General features: G+C 46.5%; 1 protein-coding gene across 2 annotated transcripts in view; it reads right to left on the reverse strand.

Annotated features, from left to right (window-relative positions):
* Window positions 1–23408: 23408 nt before the first annotated feature.
* Window positions 23409–26126, reverse strand: part of SLC34A1 (solute carrier family 34 member 1) — a 195686-nt gene continuing 192968 nt past the window's right edge. For both annotated transcript variants that reach the window (XM_069651531.1, XM_069651532.1), the window contains exon 14: window positions 23409–24230. In XM_069651531.1, the coding sequence (XP_069507632.1) occupies window positions 23634–24230 (597 nt within the window). In that variant the 3' untranslated portion in view covers window positions 23409–23633. The remainder of the gene's footprint in view (window positions 24231–26126) is intronic.

The raw sequence follows: 26126 nt of genomic DNA on the forward strand, positions 1-26126 counted from the left end.
GTCTTATCGTCATTGAGACAAAGGGAGCAATGTGCCATCCAGGCATGGATAGTGTGATAGACTGCATCCAGATTGTTGGTGTCTGTTGGTGTAGTGGCCTGAGATGAGGAGAGGTATTTGCATATCGTCCACATAGTTCGTGTAGGAGATCCCTTGAGAGTCCAGAAGGTCAAAGAGAGGTTTTGTAAAAACATTCTAGAGGGTAGGGGATACCCATGAACCTTGTTGTACACCACAGGTGACTGGTGTTGGCTGGGCGGATGCGGCAGGTGATAAGACTCTCATGGTTCTGTTAGTAAGGAAGGATGCAATCCAGGTAGTGGCATCCTTGGAGAAGTGGGCTGCTATGGTGAGACGATTACAGAGAATTTGGTGGACGAGCAGATCAAAAGCAGCTGTGAGATCCAGCAATAGTAATAAAGCCATTTTGATGGCGTCTTTGATTTTGTCTAGTTGGGTGTTAAGGTGTAGAAGGGCTAATTCAGTGCCATGTCCAGGCCGGAACCCAGACTGCCATAGGCCTAAGAGGTTATTGGAGTCCAGATGAGCTTCAATCTGTAGATAGGCTGCTCTATCTAGGATTTTGAGGAGAAAAGGGATTATTGTGATGGGGCGATAGTTGGTAGGGATTTCAGGATCTAGCGTCTGTTTCTTCAGGTGCGGTAGGACCCAGGCATCTTTGAGGTTAGTTGGGACTGTGTTGCTAGCAAAGGAGGTGTTGATGAGTGTGGAGCTGAAGGGAGCCAGATTTTCAGTGCATTCTTTAATGATTGGTGCAGGACAGATATCCCTTCAGCATCTAGATGGTTTAAGGCATTTCATGATTTTAATTGTCTCTGATTCAGAGATAGGTTTGAAGGAAAAGGGGGTCGTGTGGAGCGGAGCCGTAGTAGGTTTAAAAACCAGTGACATGCCAGTAGAGATGAGTTTATTTTTCTTATATAGAATCACTTTTTGTAAGGAAGATATTTTATTGTCTAAGGAATTTTTAATGTTTGAGCACCAGGTCATGTCTTTCGAACAATTGTTAGAGGGGGGACAGGGGATTCCAGTTCACGAAGGATGGATAATAATTCATAGTTGGGTCACTCAGTGTGATATGAGAGCCGGTGATTGCAGTTAGCAAAGGCAGATTGTGAGCTGGTGTAATGTTGCTAGAATTTCTTTTTGGGGTGGCTGGGAGTTGTGAGGGGATGGACTGAGGAGGTGTCGGAGTGAAGCTGATGATGTTGTTGTCTGACCATGGGCGCGGTGTATTGGCTGTGATTGTGATGTTGCAGTTTCGTTCTGCAATCCAATCAAGGATTCAACCTTTACTGTGTGTGGGGTTCAGAAGTCATTTTGTGTGAAGCTTAATGCCTCTACGGCATTGGCTAGAGCTAGGGCATTAGGGTCAGAGCTATCATTATAGCCTAAGTAGACTTCACCCATAAGGATTATTTTAGTAATGGGCTTAACATTAGCTGATTGGATCTGAGTGATGTCTTCTAAGGACAATAGTGGTCCTGGGGGTTGATAGATAACGTGAACTGTTATGGTGTTAGTGTGGGATAGCGACAGTTTTAGCGTCAGTAATTCGCATGATTGAATGCACACAGTATTAGCTTCTCTAATATTTAATGAGTTTCTGGCTTTAATCGCCACTCCCCCTCATCTGGAGTCGACTCTATCTTTGCGCAGGATGGAATAGTTGCTAGGCACTGCTAGGGAGAGGGTGGGCCATGAGGCAGTATGCAACCAAGTTTCTGTTAAGGCTAGGAAGTCAGGTCACATATATCGAGCACATGGCCAGTCACTGATCTTGAGTTTATGAATGCACTTTTCAAATGGTTGGCTTCATCCTGGGTGGATGCGGTGGGTAAGCTGTTGGGATGATGCAAGTTGAATGAGGGATCTGGGCATGTGTCAAGGTAGGTGGGGTGGTCTGATTGCAATGGTTATGCAAGACGAGATGTGAAACGGCGACACAGGCACTATTAGTGTTAGTGACTGGCAGTGTATGGCTGGCCTTAGAGTTGGTTGCTACTGTGGCAAGGACAAGCGTATATGTAGGTGGGGCAGTGTGCAAATAGGTGGCTGAGAGAAGTGTCATGAAGCATCCATTGCACTAGTAGTAGAACAAGGGTATTGCTGAGCGTTGGTTGTTGGACAAGAAGAAGTTGAAGTTGAAGTTGGATCATATATATCGAGATGGATCTGATGGGTGTTAGTGATGGGCGTGATAGCAGGCTGCGAGGAAGGGACAAGGGCAGTATCGAAAGAGATAACAGTGAGGGGCTGCCTTCCAGCCGAGCAGTAGGCAGCCGCTGGGGTGATGGAGGATCGAGGCATTGGGTACTTCAGCGAGTCTCCATGACTTGGAACTGCTACTATCACATTGCACTTGGGAGTGCATTTCTGTGCAAAGCTCAGGGCACTGGATGCTGCGACTTATAGGATCATAGCGTGACACATAATAACAATGTATGCAGAGCTAAGTGATCTGAGGCATTTGTTTCGTATTGCTAATGGCGGCAGTAGATGAACGGGTCAGTTTTTGCATGGCACTCAGGGGAGCACAGGGTACAGTGAAATAGGTGGCCGGGATGTGTACACTGTGCTGGGTGAATTCATGTGTGTTGGCCTGAGGTGAGCAGGTCCAGCAGCATCGGTGCAGAGGGAGACATGATGAGGATGGGAGGCAGGTGAGTCATGACTTGCAGTTGCTGCATGGCAATCAGGGGAGCATGCGGTATGTTGTAACTGGGTACAGGGATGCGTTACCTGCTCTAACCTTATGTTTTGCTTTCTTCTGTGGCACTCTACAAGAGGAAATGGTTTCTGCTGAGCAAGCTCACAGTGATGTGGAATGCCTGCACACCACACCTCAGGCAGTCTGGGTTTGTTTCAGCTCCTCCTGAGAAGTGCATTGATACATGACTGAGGACTGCTGCAGCAGGCTCTCATGATCAAAAGCTGCCACGTGAGGAGGAAATTCTTGTTCAGTGCAACTTGCACTTTTCTCTGTAGGTATTGCTCCATGTATGGAGATATGTTCAATGAGATGTCTTCTTGGGAGAGAATGGAGTAGACACTCCACCTGTATATTAGGGTGAGACACGCCTGGGGGGGCGAGGGGGCAGCACAGTCCTCCCAGGCATTGGTTATGCTGTGCCTTTCTACTTCTGGTCTCCTGTGTCTTATTGGGTGTATGAGTCCACAATTATTGTAGGGGAGCAAGACAAACTGGTAACAGGATGTATTGATTGTGTTGTGTGATTTTGTGTCAGCAACAAAGATACTGTTGTTTCCACTTGCTATGACTGTGTCAGTGGTTTGTGCACTTGATTTGAAGGATTTGGACACACACAATTTGCCTCTCCCAGATGCACATTCTCACGGTGTTGTTATGGGCAAGGTGGATTAGCCCTAATTCATTGCTGAAGGGCATCAGAGATGTGGCTTCACTCTGTGTGCTCAATGGGGGCTGCTATTCTGGTAAATTATGTTTGTACAATCTGAATGTGTGTCTCCTGTCCCTGTGCTCTTTAGCCTTCCAAGGAAATGGGTGGTGCCTGTGGATGAGGGTGTTGTCCCTCCTTCAGCTCTACTGCTATGCCACGACGTGTGGCAATATTGTGCAGGACACAACATGCCACGATGATCTGGCGTACTACTGGCGGGGTATATAGGATTATGCCACCTGGGCGGTCAAGGGAGCATAAGTGTGATTTAAGCACCCCAAACATGTGCTCCACTATACCTCTAGTGGCTATGTGTGCATCATCATATCTTACCTCACCTGGGGTGGCTGGATTCCTGAAGGGTGTGAGCAGCAATGATGAGAGCAGATAGTCACTGTCCCCTGCAAAGGTGGAAATGGTTGTTGTTAGCATTTATTGTCATGGCTTGTTTTTTCTGTGTGTATGTGTCTGCTTGCATATGCGTGATAGTTGATACTCTTTGGTCAGAGACTCTCTGGCACTTCCCACCTAGGAAACTTGCTTGCAGAGCCTAGCAGGGCACGCTGTGTGCTGGCTGGGTAGCGGTTCTGAACCTGCTGGACGGGTGCTCTGAGGTTGGTATCTCCCTCTGTTCCCTGGGAGATGTTCTGGGGAGGGATCTTGCTTCCTGCTTGGAAATCCTGGCCTTCCTCCACTGGTGGAAGCTGTAAGGAAGACTGTACCTTCAGCCAGGGTCCAAATGAGTCCTTCTTACTCCTTTCGAAGTCGTTGGATGATCTGCTAAGTGAGGAGCTCAGCTGTCTTTTAAAGCCAAATGTGCCCCATTGATTGGTTTAGGCTAAGCCTACCTTAATGAACCAATCCTGGATACCCACCACAAATCTTCTGTTATGCCTGAGGTCATGACCAGAGTGCTTTGCAACAGGAAATGTAAGAGGTGACAACATGTACTACTAAGTCTCACCCATCTTCCTGTCTTTTGTGGATCAAAATGTCCCTCTAGTTAATTGAACTCTCTGTGGCTCCTGATCAAAGCGCAGGTCTCCCTTGAAGTTTGTAGCGAGAACAGACTTTCGGTCTTCATCAAATCACATACGTCTTTCCTCTGAAAGGGGGTCCCCTTGTAGGGTTTGCCTACTGTAAACAGTTGTCCCAGACATGTCATTCACTGCCCTTCATACAGAGAGGTGGGAGCTAGCTTCAAGTTGACAAATTGCATATCAAAGATGTGGTGGTTTCCTGTCCCCTTTTGTCAGTTCTGCGATCAGTCCTCTTTGCAGGCCTGTTTCAAGTAACTCTCATCAGTAAGCGCTGCCACCAGCAGAACGTTGACAATGAGCAGGACGGATCCATGGAGCCTTTGATATTTTAATTAGGCTGGCCATGGAAGAGGGAAGGTGTTGCCTTCCTCCTTCCTGAGATGCTTTAATGTACCCGTGGCTGTCACATTCCAGCTTGACATGGCACAAGGACTGCGCCTGTAGGCTGTGTCCCCCCATAGTACACTTGATTATGTGGTTGTTGTGTGGTGAACATTGGAAAATGTGTGTGGATTAGCTCCACACATTTTCCGGGGTTGATCTCCCATCATTCAATTTCTTTAAAAAATATTAAAAAGCCTGGGCGAGTGCACACCCGGCGTGCGGATGGTCAAATTCCTCACAGGAACACTAGTAGGAGGACATTGTTTGACCTTAGGGTGCAAGATGGGTGGTAAGGTGTAATGTTTTCTTGTAGGAATCTGGGGCCTGCTTGTTCACCGCTGGGTGGGTAATACATAGGAATTTAAAGGTGGCCCTTCGTCCAATTGGTAGCCAGTGTAGGGTGCAGAGAGCAGGTGAGATGTGTTCCTTTCGTCTCAATGCGAGAAGCAGTCTGGCAGCCAAGTTTTGTACTCTTTTGAGTTTGTTTAGCTGGAAGGCTGGTGCACCCAGGCAAAGGGAGTTTGCATAATCAATTCTGGACATGACAATGGACATAATTGCAGCCAGTCTGTTGGGGTAGGAAAGGTAAGGGAAGATGCGCTTCAGAAGCCTAAGGTGGTAGTGACAGGATTTGGATGCATTGTTGATGTGGTGAGACAGAGTTAGGTCCGAGTCCATTGTGCAGCTGAGGTTTTTTACAGTGGTGGTCGGGGGCGGATGTGTAAGGGTGGCCAGGGAGTCAGTCGGTTGGGGAAATAGAGCAGTTTTGCTACATACCATAATCTCTGTTTTACCTGTGTTCAGAAGGAGATGCTCCCCAACTGGGTGAAATATTTTAAGCACTGGGATATTGCTGGAATGGATTGGCTTCATGTCTCCTTTTCCTTGGACATGTTATTGATATTGGTGTAAATGTCTGAAAAAATCCATGCTTGTAGCCACTTCAGACTGCCCGGCTCTGTGCCTAAGAGGAAGGAGGTAGGGAGAGAGTGAGAAAAGGAGGGAGAGAAGGAGAAAGGGAGGCAGGGAGGAAGAGAGGGACATTGGGTGAAAGGAAGAGAGATGGAGAAGGAGAGGGAGAGAGGAAGAGGGAGGGGAGAGGAACAGGGGAAGAGAGAGAGAGAGAGAGGGAGACAGGGGGAGAGAGGGAACAATTCTGAAACCTGCCCCCAAGTGCAAAGCAGGGGGAGGAAGGGAACATTTCTGAGTATTTTAAAGTGCATCCGGGATTCAGAAACAGAAATCCCTTTGAAAGTCACATAAAAAAGTACTTTCCTTCAGCAGTTGGGCTCAGGCACAGGGGAAGTCACAATGAACGAGAGGGTCATTTAGGAAGGACTGATGCCCAAATCACATTTCTAGACATCAAATAGGGTTGAAACTTTTTTTCTTTTACGACATCTAATAATGACAGGCCGTTAAAGGGCCGGTCTTTTTAAAAATCCCTTCCAGCAATGGGTGTTGGGAGCCAATCAGGCATTGGCGTCGGAAGCACATGCTTGACATTAATGTATGCAAGAGGGCTGGCCAGAGCATCATTTACGCTGTTGTACAGGACCTCCAGAAATACACAGGCCCGCTTTGTGAATAAGGTGATCTCTGCCTTTCTTAAAATCACGCCTCCTCTGCTTCAAGAATTCGTCCCTATTTGTTTCAATGGCACTATCACACACCAGAGCTGCTGTAACAGAGTAAAACAAATCAGAAGAAGCCATGAGAATCCAGGTGGTGGGGAGAAGGGTTGCTGCTACGTTTCATGCCAGTCAGGGGGAGATGCAGGGGCAGGTGGCAGAACTTGTAACCAGATTTATTTGTTCGGAGTGTAAAGGACACCCATTTGAAGAACAGAGAGAGGAACCATATGAAAGGGCTCCTTGTAATCATGTCCCTGCAAAAATGTCTCCTGACAAAAAGTAGCAGTTTTTTTTACAAGGGAAGCAGGGGACATCCCCGCAAACCGTCCCCATACATAATGTCAGCATATATAATGTCGACAATCGCTTTTCCCGGCGACATTATGTATGGGGACATTATGTATGGGGACATTATGTATGGGGACATTATGTATGGGGACATTATGTATGGGGACATTATTATCTGATACCCATGAAAGAAGTTGTATATCCTGCTACTAGATTCCGACTCTCACCAAGCCTTTGTCCTGGACCTCCGGGTGAATCCCTCTTCCCTGCCAGTGTCACCGCTACAGCGCACAGTATAAAGAACCCAGACCGAGGGCCGCCACTACTGAACCTGCCAACCGGTGCCCAGCCAACCAGCGGGAGACAGGGGGTGCGTGGGCCCGGGAACGCGAAAATAAGTGCTCCTCGCGGGTTAACAGGTGCGTTTCATGGACCCTCTGGTGCACTGTGGTAGGAGGTTTGGAGTAGGGCCTTGCACTGCCAAGGCAAACCCAGACTTCTGACACTCAGATGTATTCCCATCATCACACTACGCTCGCAGGACACTGCTAGAGGAATCAAAAAATAGTCCTAAGTGCCTCTCTCCGAGAACGAACACGGCTAAATGACCTGTTCTTTGGGAAGGTACCCACTCGAGAGTCCACAGCCACACTTTAGCGGGACAAAGACTGATATGCAAAAGGATATTTCACTTCTGTGAAAGGTACAGTGAGCTAAAGTGTGGCTGCGGACTCTCTTGAGTGGGTACCTTCCCAAAGAACCGGTCATTTAGCCGTGTTTGTTCTCGCAGAGGGGTGCCTATGGACTATATTTTGATTGTTTAAGGGATTTAAGTTTAGTCACCCTAAGTTTCCTAGGGTCTTCCAGATGTGGACCCCTTGCTCACTGTGCTCAGAGAGGCACAGCTCCACCTCACTGATGAGGCCCAACAAGGCTGAAACACGTGTCTGCGGTTGCTGTTGGTACTCTTGTTCAAAGGGGAATTTCCATAGCATTTCAATGCTGGACTGCCCATGTGGGCGTGACAAAGACTGATATGCAAAGGGATATTTCCAATCTGTGAAAGGTACAGTGAGCTAAAGTGTGGCTGCAGTCTCTCGAGTGGGTACCTTCCCAAAGAACAGTTAATTTAGCCGTGTTCGTTCTTGCAGAGCGGCACCTATGACTATTTGTTCAGTTCTAGAGGAAGCTCACACTGACGGCATGCTCCCACTGAGGACTATTGAGGAACACTGCTAAAGGGGGGGTCACTCTACTTGCTTCTTAGGCGTTATTGAAAGAAGTTGACAATGATAGGAGGAAGCTAGCCGTACCAACCTGGCACTGCTAGGGGGGTGTCCATATTACCATGGGCAGCTTAGAATGACGCTCACACTAATGGAAGAAGCTCATTCTCCAAGAGGAAGCTCACACTGATGGATGAAGCTCATACTGCCAGGGGACGATCACACTGATGGATAAAGCTCATTCTGTCAGGGGAAGTGCACTGATGGATGAAGCTCATTCTGCCAGGGGAAGTGCACACTGATGGATGAAGCTCATTCTGCGGGGGGATGCAGGCACTGATGGATGAAGCTCATTCTGCCAGGGGAATCTCACACTGATGGATGAAGCTCATTCTGCCAGGGGACGAAGACACTGATTTATGAAGCTCATTCTGCCAGGGGAATCTCGCACTGATGGATGAAGCTCATTCTGCCAGGGACCCGGACACTGATGGATGAAGCCCATTCTGCAGGGGGGGGTGATCACACTGATGGACGAAGCTCATTCTGCCAGGGGACGCAGACACTGATGGATGAAGCTCATTCTGCCAGAGGAAGCTCACACTGATGGATGACGCTCATACTGCCAGGGGGTGATCACACTGTTGGATGAAGCTCATTCTGCCAGAGGAAGCTCACACTGATGGATGACGCTCATACTGCCAGGGGGCACTCACACTGATGGATGAAGCTAATAACGTTCACACTGGTAGGAGGATACTCAAACTGCTGGTGGATACGCAAACTGCGGCAGATATTCACACTGCTGAAGTACTGCCAGATTAAGTTCATACCGCTTTTGTGGAAGAATAAACTCTAGGGTGAGTGTATACTGCTGGAGAGACCTCACCCTGCTGCATGAAGCTCACACTGCTGCTGGAGTAACTTCACACTGCTAGACAAAGCTCAGGCAACTGGTGGAACTGTTAGACGAAACTCCCACTGATGGATGAAGCTCATATTGCTGGCGGAAGCTCACACTGCTGGAGGTAGACACTGATAGGGGGCGTTCACACTGCTGGAGCAACCCCCTACAGCTGGAGGAACATCAGACTGATGGAAGAGGCTCATACTGCCGGAGGACACTCACACTGGTAGGAGGATACTCAAACTGCCGAAGGGTACTCACAGAGTGGGGGGGGGTGATCACACTGTTGGATGACACTCAGATTGCTGTAGGAAGCTCGTACTGCTGAGGGCACCTCACACTGATGGAAGAAGCCCATATTGCTGGATTAAATTCATACTGATTTGCAGGAACTTACACTCTGGTGGGAATGTGAGCTGCTGGACACACCTCACCCTGCTGGAGAAAGCTCACACTGCTGGAGTAATTTCACACTGCCAGAGAAAGCTCACACTGCTGGGGAATCTCCTCACTGCTGGAGAAGGCACACACTGCTGGAGTAACTTCACATTGCTGGAGAAAGCACACACTGCTGGAGTACCTTCACACTGTTGGAGAAAGCACACACTGCTGGAGTAACTTCACACTGCTGGAGAAAGCACACACTGCTGAGAAAGCTCACACTGCTGGTGTAATTTCACACTGTTGGAGAAAGCTCACACTCAAGGAGTAACATCACACTCCTGGGGATAGCTCACACTGCTGGAGGAACTTCACACTGTTGGAGAATGTTCACACTGCTGGATGAGCTTCACACTGCTGGAGAAAGCTCTCACTGTTGGAGAAAGCTCACACTGTCTGTGAAAGCTCATTGTGCTGGAGAAAGCTCACATTGCTTGAGAAACTCCACACTGCCGGAGAAAGCTCAAACTGCTGGAGTGTCATCACACTGCTGGAGAAAGCTCATAGTGCCCGAGAAAGGTCTCACTGCTGGAGTAACTTCACACTGCTGGATAAAGCCCACACTACTGTGACGGCTGATGGGGGAGCTCACACTACTGCAGGAACTCATACTGATAGGGAAGGTCATATTGCTGTAGGAGCTCACACTGCTGGAGGCTACTGATACTGCTGGGAACGTCCACACTGCTGGAGGAAGCTCATACAGCTGTATTAACATCTGGAAGAGGCGCACACTGATGGATTAACTGCAGGGGGAACGTTCACACTGCTGGAGGATGCTTACACTGCTGGGGGTACTCCGGCTGCAGGAGGAATCTCTCATTGCTGGGGGAAGCGTTCGGTTCTGGAGTATGACCACTGCCTGGGAAAACTGACACTGATGGCACACTGTTCAAGGCTGCCCTTACTAAGGGATCACTGGGGGCAGGAAGCACACACTGCCTGATAATGCTCATTCTCACTCGGAATGCATAACTGCGCGGACACTTAAAATGGATGACAGAAGATAGGTTTTTTTCATGGTTTCCTAAGCAGGCAACAATGGACATGTGCTGAGGTCTCAGGGGCTATACATAAGAATTCCAGGCCATGGAGTAATCATGTCTTTATTTGCAGCTGCGAGTCACACAGAGAGGATTGAAGCACCATTAGCTTTCCCACAATACAAAGTGTTACCAGGGACGTCATTTCATGAAAATGCCAGGGGTAGTGGAAGTAACATCACATGCAACACGACCTTTCACCCCTTGACAAAACAGGAAGTGGCATTACACAGCATTGTTTCTAAGTACACTACGATAAATGTGGTTACGATATCACTGTAAAGTGATATACATTTCATAGAAGAATGGATCACCATATGTATCGTTAATATCAGTGCGTATAGGCCCATATTACCAAATCATTGTGAATGGAAACAGACGTCCAAGGCCAAACGATAATGATGTGTTATTATATAGCACTTACGCTTAAGTGCTTCATACAGAACAAATATGCATACAATATCACCCAACCTGTGTTGGTACTCATTTATCAGCCCCAGTAGGATGAAAGGCTAAGTTGACCTTGCCAGGAGTCGAACCTGCAGATCACACAAGCATTGCAGCAGCAAGCGCTCAACCCACTCAGCTATTTTACCGGCTATAGCTACCATAAAACCAGCCACTCCAGAGACAAAGAGCCACATGCTGCTGGCCACAGCCCAGGAGAATCAATTGAAAAAGAAAAAAACATTTTGTTTACAATTTTTTAGGGGTGGCAACCGAGACCACAGGGGTAGCAAGGTAGACCTCAGGGGTCGCATGTGCAACCCCTGGCGACCCATAAACGACATCCCTCAGTGTTACACAGCACAGCAATTGGCATGCGCCTGGCTCCCCCCTTGCAATGGCCGCCTCTCTGCGACGCCAGCCATGTCTGATATGTTCCAGTTGGCCACATCTGGCTCCTGGAAACGACTCAGTACAGCAGAACACGGCTTTCCTTCTTTCCAAAAACTCCTTTTGGGGACTGACCCCGCCCATAGCCCATCGGGGGACCCCATTTGATCTCCGGTTAGTTATATATTCCTGACAGCAGCGTTGCTGAGCACTAGTGAACCCTCTGGGGTTCCCCCAGAAGGAATCAGACACTAGAGGATACTTGGCGCGTTGATGTCCTGCAGTTGAATCTCCTGTCCGGGTCTCTACCACTCTCCCTCAGTGGAATCTCTATGGCCACCATTGCTCTCACAGGTAACCCTTCTTCTCTTTCTACTTTTCTCTGGTCAGCTTTCGATTTGCATGACTGTGGTCTTTTCGTCACCCACAGTGGGCTCTCTTGCCACCCTACCTTCTCCCTCTCACGTTTTCTGGGCAACACTTGTATTCCTTCACTGGAGTCCATCTGGTTGCATGTGTTCTCTCTGGTCCCCCTTGTCCTCTCTCCCTGGGTTCTCACTGGCCCCCCTTTTTCACTCTCTCACTGGGGACACCCTTTGTTCTTACACACAGTGGTTCCTTATTGCTGGTGTTTCTCCGGTCACCATTGTTCTCCCTATCACTGTTCTTCACCCTAGTTATTTTAGTTCCCTTTTTTCTGGGGACTCCATCTGATATTGCTGATGAGGTGTTGTTGGCTGAGCTTTCATGTTCTAGTGTAGTTAGTCAATTGCATCCCTCCTGCTACACGGCCATTGCAGAGTACACAACTGGCCAGCTACCGGATCGAGGTGCATCACAAGTCTTGTGTACCCCAGACTTGCTGCCATTGTCAGTTGGTTCCTGGGATTTTAGTCCCGGAAATACCAGCCGGATTCCGTCATTGGTGCTATGATTATTTAGTCATGGACTTCTCATGGCCTTTAACCCATGCCAAGTAGCAACCTGTTGATCTCTGGTTTGTAACTAAAAAGGATAAGTGGCTACAGGGAAGTGGTATTCTTTTCTTTGCCTTTTCTCCAGTGCTTCCAGCCCCTAACAGGTTGAGACATCCATCCATTTTTACCTGTAGCATGCAACAGTTCCATGACCCAGCATCTCAAGCCTGGTAACGCAAGCGTGAAAAGAAAATGGCTGCCTGCCCAAGTGTTCTTTCAGAGATGTATGTGTTATGTTCAACTAATGCCACCTTAGACGGGGAACCGAGCAGGGTCAAGGAATTCCTTGAGACAGGTTTGGTACCGTTAATTTTCTGAGGACTGATCATTTTGATTCTGAGGTCTACTAGGATGCGAGGTTATAGGATACATTCATAATCTGTAGCCTGACTAGGATTCTAGTGTACTAGGATACATTATTACTCTGTAGCCCGACTAGGATTCTAGCGTACTAGGATACATTCATAATCTGTAGCCTGACTAGGATTGTAGCGTACTAGGATACATTGGATACAGCGCAGTGCGCTCTACAAATGCAAAAATAAAAAAATAAAAATAAATTAGTAATCTGTAGCCCGACTAGGATTCTAGCGTACTAGGATAGATTAATAATCTGTGGCTTGAGGAGGATGCTAGTGCGCTATTTTATTTATTTATCTTCGCATTTGTAAAGCACCTTAGCCCAGGGTCATCAAGGTGTTGTTGCAACCAGTTACACTTCTTGTGGGACATAGGGGAAAAGAAAGATAACATACATTGCATATGTACATACAAGGAACTCAAAAAAGGTTCTGAGGTCCGTCAATGTTGTTAGGCAGGCAATCAGATGTTCAGTGTTGTTTAGGCAAACAGCCAGATTTTCAGTGCTTTGCGGAAGGCCCAGTAAGAGTTCTGTGTTCTTACGGTGGGTGGGAGAGAGTGCCAATGATTTGCCACCACCGCGGGGAAGATTGCGCCTCCTCCTCTGATTAGTTTGTACTTCGGTTTGGCGAGGCAGTGTGCATAGGCTGACCTGATCGGTCCAGAAGAACTTACTCTGGAGATTCTTTGTGACATGTAGATGGGATATGAGTGAGACAGGAACCTATGTGCAATGGAGAGAGTTTTGAAAATTATCCTTTCACAGATGGGGAGCCTGTGGGCCTCTCTTGTTGCAGAGGAGATATGTTCTCTTTTATGGATGTGGAGGGCATTGTGTTGGATCATCTGCAGTTTATGGATGTTCTTCTTGCAGGTACCTGCATAAAGGGCAGTGCAGTAGTCGAGCCTAGATATGATATGATATGAAATGGCAATTATAACGCGCCTATACACAAGTGTTCCGATTTCAGCTCACGCAATGGTAAAACAGCTGGTTGGGGTGAGGAATTGCCTGGCAGCATTGCTTAACTTGGTCGTGCAGGCGGCCAATGAGGCAATGGAGTTCACTTGTCTTGTTAGTGAAAGGGCGGCATCCAGGCGGACGTCCAAGATTTTCACTGAGGAGGAGACTGGAATGAGTAGGGAATATATGTTGAAAGAAGTGTACTGGTCTTTGAGCTTCTTTAACATGGCTAGGATACATTAATATTCTGTAGCCTAAATAGAATACTAGGGTACTAGAAAACATTAATAATCTGAACCCTGGATTCTAGCGTACTAGGATACATTTATAATCTGTAGCCTAACTAGGATGCTGTGCTGGTAGGATACATTCATAATCTGTAGCCTGATTTGGATGCCAGGGTATGAGAATACATTAATAATTTGTAGTCTGACTAGGGTGCTAGGATACTAGGATACATTAATAATTTGTCACAGGACTAGGATGCCAGGGTACAGTTACTCGGATACATTAATAATCTGTAGCCATACTAGGATGCCGTGCTACTAGGATACATTAATAATCCGTAGCCTGATTTGGATGCCAGGGTATGAGAATACATTAATAATTTGTAGCCTGGCTAGGGTGCTAGGATACTAGGATAAATTAATAATTTGTCACAGGACTAGGATGCCAGGGTACAGTTAGGCTATAGTTTATTCATGTATCCTAACATTAATAATCTCTAGCCTGACTAGGATGCTGTGTTACTAGGATACATTAATAATCTGTAACCTGACTAGGATTCTAGTGTACTCGGATACATTAATAATCTGTAGCCAGACTTGGATGCTGTGCTACTAGGATACATTAATAATCTGTAGCCTGATTTGGATGCCAGGGTATGAGGATACATTAATAATCTGTAGCCAGACTAGAATTCTAGCGTACTCGGATACGTTGATAATCTGTAGCCAGCCTAGGATGCTGTGCTACTAGGATACATTAATAATCTGTAGCCTGACTAGGATTCTAGCGTACTCTGATACATTAATAATCTGTAGTCAGACTAGGATGCTGTGCTACTAGGATACATTAATAACATGTAGCCTGATTTGGATGCCAGGCTATGAGGATACATTAATAATTTGTAGCCTGACTAGGGTGCTAGGATACTAGGATACATTAATAATTTGTCACAGGACTAGGATGCTAGGGTACAGTTAGGCTATAGTTCATTCATGTATCTTAACATTAATAATCTGTAGCCTGACTAGGATGCTGTGCTACTAGGATACATTAATAATCTGTAGCCTGACTAGGATTCTAGTGTACTCGGATACATTAATAATCTGTAGCCAGACTAGGATGCTGTGCTACTAGGATACATTAATAATCCGTAGCCTGAGTTGGATGCCAGGTTATGAGGATACATTAATAATTTGTAGCCTGACTAGGATGCTGTGCTACTAGGATACATTAATAATCCGTAGCCTGAGTTGGATGCCAGGTTATGAGGATACATTAATAATTTGTAGCCTGACTAGGATGCTGTGCTACTAGGATACATTAATAATCCGTAGCCTGAGTTGGATGCCAGGTTATGAGGATACATTAATAATTTGTAGCCTGACTAGGATGCTGTGCTACTAGGATACATTAATAATCTGTAGCCTGACTAGGATTCTAGTGTACTCGGATACATTAATAATCTGTAGCCAGACTAGGATGCTGTGCTACTAGGATACATTAATAATCCGTAGCCTGAGTTGGATGCCAGGTTATGAGGATACATTAATAATTTGTAGCCTGACTAGGATGCTGTGCTACTAGGATACATTAATAATCTGTAGCCTGACTAGGATTCTAGTGTACTCGGATACATTAATAATCTGTAGCCAGACTAGGATGATGTGCTACTAGGATACATTAATAATCCGTAGCCTGATTTGGATGCCAGGGTATGAGAATACATTAATAATTTGTAGCCTGACTAGGGTGCTAGGATACTAGGATACATTAATAATTTGTCACAGGACTAGGATGCTAGGGTACAGTTAGGCTATAGTTTATTCATAGTTCCTAACATTAATAATCTGTAGCCTGACTAGGATGCTGTGCTACTAGGATACATTGATAATCTGTAGCCTGACTAGGATTCTAGTGTACTCAGATACATTAATAATCTGTAGCCAGACTAGGATGCTATGCTACTAGGATACATTAATAATCCGTAGCCTGAGTTGGATGCTAGGTCTTGAGGATACATTAATAATTTGTAGCCTGGCTAGGATACTAGGATACTAGGATACGTTGATATTTTGTCACAGGACTAGGATGCTAGGGTACAGTTAGGCTATAGTTTATTCATGTATCCTAACATTAATAATCTGTAGCCTGACTAGGATGCTGTGCTACTAGGATACATTAATAATCTCTAGCCTGAATAGGATGCTATAATACTAGGGTACATTAATAATCTGTAGCCTGACTACGTTACTAGGATATATTAATTATCTTTACCCTAACTAGGATACAATACAAATATGTAACCTTTTGTCTTGGGTAATGCCCTTGGTAGCATCTGCAGACGCCATCCTCGATGACTTTACAGGCTTTTTAGCAATGTTTCTTTAGAAGTGTGATGGGCCAGAGGTGGAATGATTGGCTGAAGATGCAAAGTGCAATTTGCAACAGGAGAATGTGGATACTCTTATGTACATTATTAGGTTTAAACATGTGGCTGCTGAGTCCAAGTGATTGGAAAGAACATATACCTCGCTGCACAGAGGGGTTAACTGTTGGATTTAAAATGAATGAAAAAGGTGGTGCATCCTCAGACGTTTCAAGCGATCATCAAGTCAGTCCTACAATGGATTTTCCCATTCAAGAAAGCCGAATGGAAAGGGAATTAATTCTGATGTATCATCGAATACTCAATGGCCCCCACAAGGAACTCAGCTCCTGGTTTTGCATTGCTAAATTCTTGTGCTTTGGATGAATCGTGTAGGTTTATTTATCTATTTATTGTTAGCTTTTTAGGCACTTATACAGCAAGCACATTCTGTTTCAAAGCGCCCACAGGGCGAGGGGAGGGAACAAGGGGATGAGAGACATTAAAATACATAAAAATATAGATACAGTGGGGAAGGGGGACAGCAAACTTATTTAGCCTTGTGAGTATTCAGAACATGCAATAAGCCCATGGTCCACTTTATGAGGAAAGCAGGGAACGCCAGAGATGGCTTGTATTGTACATGTATTGTGGCGTCAGCGGACATCTTATTTAAGATGTTTGGTTCAGCCTGTACAGAAAGAAGATTGCCCATGTCTGACCAGAGGGAAGACTGCTCGGTAAGCCACATGGGGTTGCTATGTTCTGATCTCAATTTTCTTTTGAACTTTGTGATTCTGAGGTAACACACCTAAACCGTATTGCACGGGACTTCTCGCTCAGTTAAGATGGAGTCATCATTTTGTGGGACCAGTCCCTTGTCTGATATCTTGAGTGTCTAGATGTTTTACAGAAACTGCTTGATCACATTAGTTCCCCGTCACAGAGATTGTGTTTGTGCAACGGATGTTGAACCTGGTTCAGTGGTTCCCTTTAGGTGGAAGTATACACGAGAACAAGACACTAAAGGGTGCGCTGCAGAATATTCCCAGAGATGTCCATGGAGCCGAATGCCTGTGAACATCCCAGGTGTGCACCAACTGATTTATAAAGTCCCAACTGGGAACGGATCCACATGAGTAAATGATAAAGATGTGCTCATTGGCATCTCTAAATGTGCTACAGTTTAATACTTTGAGGGTAGAGCATAAGGAAGCAGGCACAAATCTGATAGGCTCGCAGGCATATATTGATTTTTGTCCAGTGCAAATCTTGGTGAATTGTACCAAATGGAAATTAGAGATGTGGCTATGTGGGATAAAGAGGTTTTGATAACAATTGGAAGGATTGTTTTTCCTTTACGGTTGATTGGTGAAATATTGGAATCTGTTTGAGGCAAAGCATTGTGGATTGGAACTGTGTGGGGCGTATCACCATTTATGTATAAAAATGGGTGATGAGTTGAATTTGTCTTTCAGCACACCTTCTGAATAGCATGAAGATCCTGTAACATCAGCTCAGTTTTTCAATGCCCTAATTCGTTTTTGACAAACAGGAATTCAAAATTTTCAGATACGTTGAACCAATTTATAATTGTCTAGACCATTTTTTTATTTAACCGTCTTCTAAGCAGCAGCATCAATATCATATTTGAAATTTGTTTAATTAACCAGGGGAGAATCATTTGTCAGAAAATCCTGAAAGTATGAGTTTGGGAATACGGTTGAATATTTGGGGTTGTCTAGCGATAATAAATTGTGATTGGCTTGGAGTGTCCAGCCCATAATTGGTTAATAAAGGCTAGTGTTGGTTTAGAGTCTTGTATTGTGCATACTTTATTCAGACTTATTTGCAGTATCATTCTTAAGGGAAATTTGGTAAGAGTTTTTTGGTACCATTGTCAAGATGAGAAGGTTTTTCAGCTAGCTAAGGAAGCTTCTACTCCTGGTCCTGGGTTAGATCCTCATGACACTGTCCTTGTTGGGGCCGCTGCTTCAGATCGGGCAACAGGAGCTGTTCTGTTGCAGGCCCACAAATATGTTTTGCCTGAAAATCATTTTATTTGTATTATGCTATTAACTATCGTGAAACAAATTATACTGTTCTTGATTGTTGAGGTCTTAGCAATACAACTACTAACAACACCTTTATCTTTTGAGATTCAGACAAAATGAAAATTCTCACATGTTACTCAAGTGAACCCATTATGTAATTATGTATTTTTGCCCAGTGAAATGTGGTATTAACGTGTACTCCAGGTCGTAACAACTCTAACGAAGATATATCTGGGCAATGTCCAGAGTTCGGCCATGATGGCGTTTTGCCTCAGACAACACCTGATCCAGTATAAATCGTTGGCTTGGCATGATCTTTTCTTATCAGTGTTCGGAAGGTTTTATCGAAGTCTGTGAGGCATCTTTCAATCCTATGCAGAGAAAATCCTCTGCCCATTCCTCGCTGACTGGCTCTGTACGATCGATCAATCACCTTACAATTCTCTGAATTCCGCATTAGGTGGTTTTAGTCTTGGATTGTGATGGTTTGTTGTCCGTGCCTTCCAGTGCATAATTCATTAGGGAAGATGGACAATGTGTTTGTTGGGCATGTCTTGTGTGTGCATCTTATAGATAGACGTAATTGACCTGAGTCAGCGTCATGATATTGCCATTGTAGGGCATAGAGTAGTTGGGGCATCTTTGGAATTAGTCAGGTGATCTTTTTTGGAGGCCTGCTTTCTCTGGTGTTGCACACAGGTCGGGTATGTATCTTCTTGCCCATGTTGTGGACAGAATAAGTCTTGACATCAGTGACTGATGAGATGTAGGTCTTTAGAGAGTGCTCTGGAAATGTAGAATTGTTGTCTGTGTCTGGGTTCATAGATAGACAACATTTACTCATTCTTCAAAGTGACAGGACATGCTATTCGAAGATATCACATTTCACACCTGCAGAAAAGCCCAATTTCTGCCCTGGAAGTGGCCTGACTGTTTTGTGCTGAGATATGTTGTCTCCATGGTCTCCAACCAAAGATAGTTGGTGACAAAGGTTATGTGTATTTTACAAAGATGTAAGATGCAGCTTGTTAAGCTTTAGCTGTGAAATGGGCCTTTTCTCTGGTTTTCATCTGCAAACTAATGCCCAGATGGAGAGACAAAATAATATACTGGAACACCAGTGATTTTTGTCTTGCTTTTTTCATGCCAGAACCTGGACGGTTCTTTTCATCATCACAGAATGTGCTGCTTATAATAACCTTTTGCTAATATTATATTTCTGCTACATGGATTTTAATTTAAATGTCACTTTGTCATACACCTTCAGGTTTTCCCTGATGCAATCCCACCTTAAAAGAAGGCACGCACTTCTGATTATTGTATTGAAGAATTGCAACAGATCTTTCCTTTATTGCTGAGAACCTCCGTGGGTCAAAAGGAGCGATGACAGGTTATCTCCCTCGAATTGTGTGCCTCTTGTTGTTGAGTGTATTAATAATTCAGTTTCTTTTTGGATGGGTTCACTTTTCACCTGAGCATTCCTGTGTGTTTCATGTGTCTTAAATTAACCCACGTGACCATGGTCCTCTTTCCCATGATTCCACTGCGCTTGCTTGGGCAGTTGTGAATGGTCATAAGGGGTTTGGAGTTTTGGAAAGGTGCGATGCCTCAGTCGTCAAGGTCATTTCCAATAGTTGCTTCCTTGGAAAGCACCTTTGGTGGGTTATCGCTTGGAAGCCTGCATCTTTTGTGGCTTGTCGCTTGTTGGTTTGCCTTTTTATTGTCAGCTTTCTCATATGCACACGCGCTGAGTTTGGGGGCCTGGTATACTCTCATTCCTGTGCTTCAGTGCCAGTGTGTTGGCGAAGACATCAGCACTGGCATGGCATCCCGGGGTTGTCAGGTCGGGGTCATCGTGGTGGCATGGGTTGCTCACCTCTTCATGGCGGCCTTGGTAGTGGGACATGCTTGGCACATCAGGGTGTCTGGAAGAGCATGGCTGCCTGAGGCTCCAGCACCATTTTGTAAAATGTGGTCTCGATTGGCATATGCCGGCTTGGTATGATTAGGGGCTAATAGAAGGTTTGTAAATTCCAGTATTAAGGGAAAAGAAGATGTGTGCCCTTTTCACTTGAAGTCTGCCTGCTTCAGTTCTTGACCGAGTCCAGATGGTCTATCCCAGGTTTGCCGACCTACAGTCCTGCCAAATGCATTTTTTGCTGACTTCTTTCCCACTTTTTTGCCACAAAAGGCAGACAGTAAGTTAGGGTAAAGTATATATGGAGGTGGGAGCTTTGGGTAACAGTGAGGACAGCTGGAGATACCACCTGCATTTTGCGGTAAAAAAAGGGGAAATGTCGTTAAAAAAATTGGCAAAACTAAGTCAGCAAACCTGGCTGGCTTGGTGTGCCTGGGTGAGCTTTCCCTGTTTAATATGGTTGGTAAATTGTGTATACCCTCTTCCTGCCAAATGGCCATGGCAGAGTATGAAATCGGTGGGGGGTCGGAGGGGATGGAGCTACGTTGCAACTCTGTTGTTCTCTGTGATTGCTTCCATACAACTCTCCAATTGAATTGGATCCTGGACCTCTGGTGTCTGGGAATCCAGCCGAATGACATCAATGGTAGTGCGATTCATTTAGCTTGGGCTTTTTGTGCCAGAGATGTCAATTTCAAGTGGTAGTCAGTTACTCTTCGGGGATAACAGTGCCTACACAGCAGGCCGCGTAGTCAATTCTGTTCTGCCTGACCACACTTATTCTGTCTCTCTCTCTCGTCACCTCAGTTCCCCTTGTTCTCGCTTAATGAGGGATCTGTCTGGCCAGATGTGCTCTCTGTGCATCCTTCTCCCTCAATGGGTTCCCCGAGACACTTGTTGGTCTTCCTCATAGGAGTCTCACTTGTCACCTGTATTCTGCTTTGTCACTTTTGTATTCCCACATCCTCCTTGTTCTCTTAGTATGTGTTCACCCACTGTACCTTATCATTGGTGGATCCCTGGTCACCCCAATTCGGTTCCATGTGATAATGTCCCCATCAAAAAGACAGCCATTACAAAATGTCCCTGGGAAAAGGCAGTGGGGCAGATGCCGTCATTACAGCGTTTGTATTTGTTTTGTCCCCTGCATTCCATGTAATGGAAGCGGGAGTCACCCCTGCACCCCTCCTCCCAAGCACATTATACATTAAGGGGGACACCCCTGCATCCCCCACTCTCCCTGAACGTATAATGGGACTCTGCGACTTTATGTATAAGGAGACCACCTTTTCTTGGTGACTTTTTGTAATGACTGTCTTTTTGGTGGGGACATTTTCACTGGATAACCCCAATTCTCCATGGCCACCCGTTCTCCTCCTAGCAGGATTTCTCTGCTCACTACTGTTTTCCCTAGCCCCTCCTTTTCCTTAGTCTGCCTTGTTCACTTTCCCTGACTTTCTCTCTGGCCGCTGTTGTATTCCCTTTGTCATTATTCCTTATCCTCCACTGGTGAGTCTCTCTCTGGCAACACTTTATCCTCCTTAAGTGGGACAGCAAGTCACCTCTTCCTGTTTGCACACTGAGGTTTCCCGTGGCATCCTATAGATCTTCATGCATGCGTTTCCCTAAGCACTGTTTGCCCTTCCTCAGCGGCATCTCTATGGCCATCCTAATGTTTGCTTGCCACTCCTGTTCTCCCTGGTAACCCAAGTTCTAGCTCTCCAAGTTCTCTTCCACCTCACTGTCCCTTCCTGAGCTCTTGCTCATGTACTGTACATCACTTTTTCAGGACAGTTCGTTAAGGTTGGCTTCTCTCTCCAGCCGTCCCACAATGCCTTTTGAACTTCTTCTCCAACATGGCTTCTTGCATTTTGGGAAATCATGAAAAGAGCCACTCAGCCGCGGATGCTGCATTCTCGGCAGTAGAGGGACCTCGGGTAGGCAATCCCTGCAGATGAGATGCGGCAGGCGATAGACCTGCCCCGGTGCATTGTGGGGCACCGGCATCTCTCTGAAAAGCTCTGCATGACGTACACAGAGCCACTACTGGAAGACATGGACAATCAATCGAGCGTATACAGTGAGATCACACCCAAGACCTGGATGTTGTGGCTACCATGCCGAGAGAGACAGATACACACATGAAGTAACACTGGCACTCGCAGGACGACCCAATCAAAAGATAATGATGTCAACATGGACAACAGAAGATATGGACATTGGCAAGCGTGCACCGGAAGCAGAAAATCAATGGGCGACCGGCACACACAAGATGGCGGGATGTCAACATTCCCAATGGAGGACATGGGCATAGTGCCTGCAGACGCAGGAACACACAAGGAATACCAGAAATGCACATTGTTAGCTGGTACATTTCTTATTCTGTACTCTCTTTTGGTTTCTTTGAGATCATCGGATACGAATGGACTGGCCTTAAGAAAGGACTGGCCTAACATCTAACAGCCATGAAAGCAGATGTCGCAGAGCACAGCCAGCCCGAAGCAGGAAGCTGCTGGCTCAAGTCCCAAGGCTGCTAAGAGCCTGCCTTGCAAGACAATCTGAAGTTACAAAATGTACTTACTCCCCCTCTTCCGTGAAATTACCTGTTGTTATGATACGTACGGTTAACGGGCGGAGAATAAATATGTAGCTTTTGCCTTGTACATAAGTATGAGCCAGGCCTGGCAGGGGGCAGAGTCGAATGCAGCCCTCCAGAGCCTGGTGTGTGTGTTAGCATTACAGCGCTTTTACACCCAACTTCGGCTTTGGGTATTATTTGTGTTCGAGTGCTGAGTGCCTGCAATGCCTGAGACGGTGTGAGGTGAGCTGGATGAGCACTAGTATCGTGGGGAGCAGGACGAACGTGTAACACACATACACATAGCGACCCAGACACAAGGCAAAGTGGACCATGGAAGACTGAGATGTAGTGCCAGGGGACAGATATGCACAGAGAGTAAGAGCACCATTTTAGAGGTAGAAGACGCAAGATATAGACATATGCTCACATGGGCAATAGAAGTCATGGACAGGGAGCTGGCAGGGGCAGGTGCCCAGCGTATGCACCGTGTAATCCTGGTATTCGCCAGGACAGACACTTAGCGAAGACACGAAGGGCCCCCGTTCTGCGTACGCAAGCACTGGCACAGAGTAACATTGCAGGTGTAAGCATGAGACAAGCAAAGCATGAACGTTATACCTGGACATTTCTGACGGCCCCAGGCCTGCCAGAAGTGAGCACCACAAAGGACACAAGGGTATAACACCCCCACGGGCAGACCACAATGAACTACACAAAGGACACATTGAGTTCTATTTCTATATATGTGTGGCCTACATCAGGCACTCTGAGGCACACACAGGCATATTTCTTAAAATATATTGTTTTAAAGCAGGGCAGCCACCAGTGATCTCTGCAATGATGTTTGTCCTTGGGATGGGTGCCCTTGCCAGCTGAGTCCAGGGTGGCTGGCACATGCACATAACGGGCACCACAGGGACGAGGACCAATTTACCCGGAACACTCAGAGTTGGGTTGCGATGTACAAACCCAGCGTGCCCTGTCGAGGGGAGGGCACCGGAAGTGGCAGGTGCAGTTCTTCTGGATAGGTGATGGCCGGGTTGTCGTAGGCAAGCTTGGATTTTGCCTGGGGGGACTTCCCGGGGTGGAAGATAATGTCATCATCCTCCTCGTCGTCCTCCTCCAGGCGCTTCTCAGAGCAAGTGCAGTGGTCGGTGCAGCACAAGGTGGCGCTGGTGATGAGGCGGTCCATGGGCTGCAGCGAGTGCATCCACAGTGGCAGGAAGTCCCAGGTCTGCAGACGCTGCGGAAGGCGGCCTGGGCTGCGGCTTTGCAAGAAGTTCACGGCGCCGATGAAGAAGAGCAGGCCCAGAAAGGGGGCGCCAACGCCCACCAGCACCTGCCAGCCCGCCATGGAAATGCCAAAGATGAGAGAGGGCAGCAGCAAGAAGCAGATGATGAGGTAGAGCACGGCAAACCAGCGGTACTTGGCAGTGCGCTTGCCCAGGGTCTTGGCCATGCGTATGGGCAGGCGTGTGAAGGGCAGAGGGTAGAGCAGCAGGATGCCCGAGATATTGAAGAAGAAGTGGCACAGGGCAATCTGTGGAGAGACATAGGCACAAATGAGAGAATGACCCACTGCACGCCTGATCTCCCCGGCACACGTGAGCAGTAGAGTGGCTTAATAGACACGGGAGAAGTAGTCCAAAGTAACAGCTAAACACCCTGAGGTAGATACGGTCCTTGCCCCCCAAAGTCCCTCCTGCCAGCTTATTCCAACAGACAACAAAATGGCGGCTAGAAACTACATGCATCCTAGCATGTCTTACCTTAGCCTGGGGTTAGCCCACTCTGCCAAAAACTCCCTTTGACATGCTCAAACGTATCATAAGCAAATCAACTAAGCCACTCACACATCCCATAATCACACAGCAAACAACATAAAACTAAACCTCTACAACTCAGTTACACACCATGGCCCCCGTCCAATGCATCCTAGCAGCGGTGGCACAAAAGGGTCTCCTTTATAAGCACAGAGTCCTCGATGAACACCTAAGCCCCCAGACACATACCAAACCCTGCGTGGGAAAGGGGAGCAGGGCCAAAAAAAAAATAATCCCATTGAATGTATAGGCATTTTTATGTAGATGGATTTTCCTGGGAAGGGAGGCCAGGACCTGGAGCACCCGCATACTCAGCGCCCCTGGCCCTGGGTACTACCGGTCTGCACACATCAACAAAATAGCTGGGGAGCCAGCTTCTGAATTTCTCAGGGTGCTGTTTGGCAGTTTTTAGACAAGTTCCATTGAAGGAATAGGGAGATGTAGCACAGATTGCTTTTCTCCACGCCCCGGAGCACCCGTGTACTCGGTGCCCCTGAAAAAGAGCACAGCAATCTTGCGTGGCCCTCTCAGCCTGACTAATCAAACCCCAACCGCTCTCTTTCATAGCCACCAGGGCACCTGGAGACCTCTCAACTGGTAGTGGTGCATGGTAGAATTTCCAATAACATAACATCTTCCCCATTTCCCCTCATCTGACTTCCCCCTTCTTGAATTAAATTCTCCCTTATTTGCTTTCCCACTGGACCCAGCTTGACTTCCAACACTCCATTTCTTCCTCCCACAGCACTCTCCATCTTGACATCTGTTCTCCACCCACCGTGTATGCTCCTTCTAACTCTTCTCATCCCGTTTTTGTCGCCCCTCCTCACTTCTTGCTCTCTGTAATTTTACATTCATCCCCCTTCCACTTCTTCCTCTTCTAATTCTATGAAACCTGCTCTGCCTTCACCCTTCTGCCCCACATCCCAACTTCACTCCTCCCTGTTCTTCTCCCGCTGTCCCATCTCCCAAAGGTATCTGCAAGGCAACATGGCGTCACTCAACTAGGAATCATAAAGAAATAAAAACAGGACTGCCTGGTGTAGATTGGGTGTTGAGGGAACGTTCCCAGGTTATTCTTCTTGTCTCTAGCCCTTTGGCTGCCACTTGCCTCATAATTAGAGAACAGGTTAAACCCTAGTACATGTAACTCGCATCGATCACACCGTCCCCAATGAATTGCGGTCTTAGAATCCGTGCTAAGCTCCATTCCCACAGGCGGGATCCATCTTGAAAAATGCATGAGGTGCAAACCTGCTTATCGCAGGATAGTACACGAGCGATCGATGTTTATTGACCTGTGAGTATTATCTGTTACAATTCGTTTTTCCTGTCCTCTTTCTACTGTTTTGCACATTTCTGTGAAGGAGAAGGCCCTCCACGATGGCTTTTTTTAATAGTAAATGGGATTTGATTTGGGAAGAGCTACCTCTTCTGGATTCCAGTTCTAGAGCCTACGACATTAGTGAATGGGTACCCTGCGAGGAGACTGCGGGGTGACCTCCCACAGTAGAGCCAGATTAATGAGCAGTGCAGACATGGTCTTGACTACAATGAATTCGTATGGAGATTACAATGAAAATATACTGCCTCGGGACTTAAGGGGTTAATGT

This window comes from Ambystoma mexicanum, chromosome 3p (genome assembly GCF_040938575.1).
Source record: "Ambystoma mexicanum isolate Mex_15411 chromosome 3p, UKY_AmexF1_1, whole genome shotgun sequence".
Lineage (NCBI taxonomy): Eukaryota > Metazoa > Chordata > Amphibia > Caudata > Ambystomatidae > Ambystoma > Ambystoma mexicanum.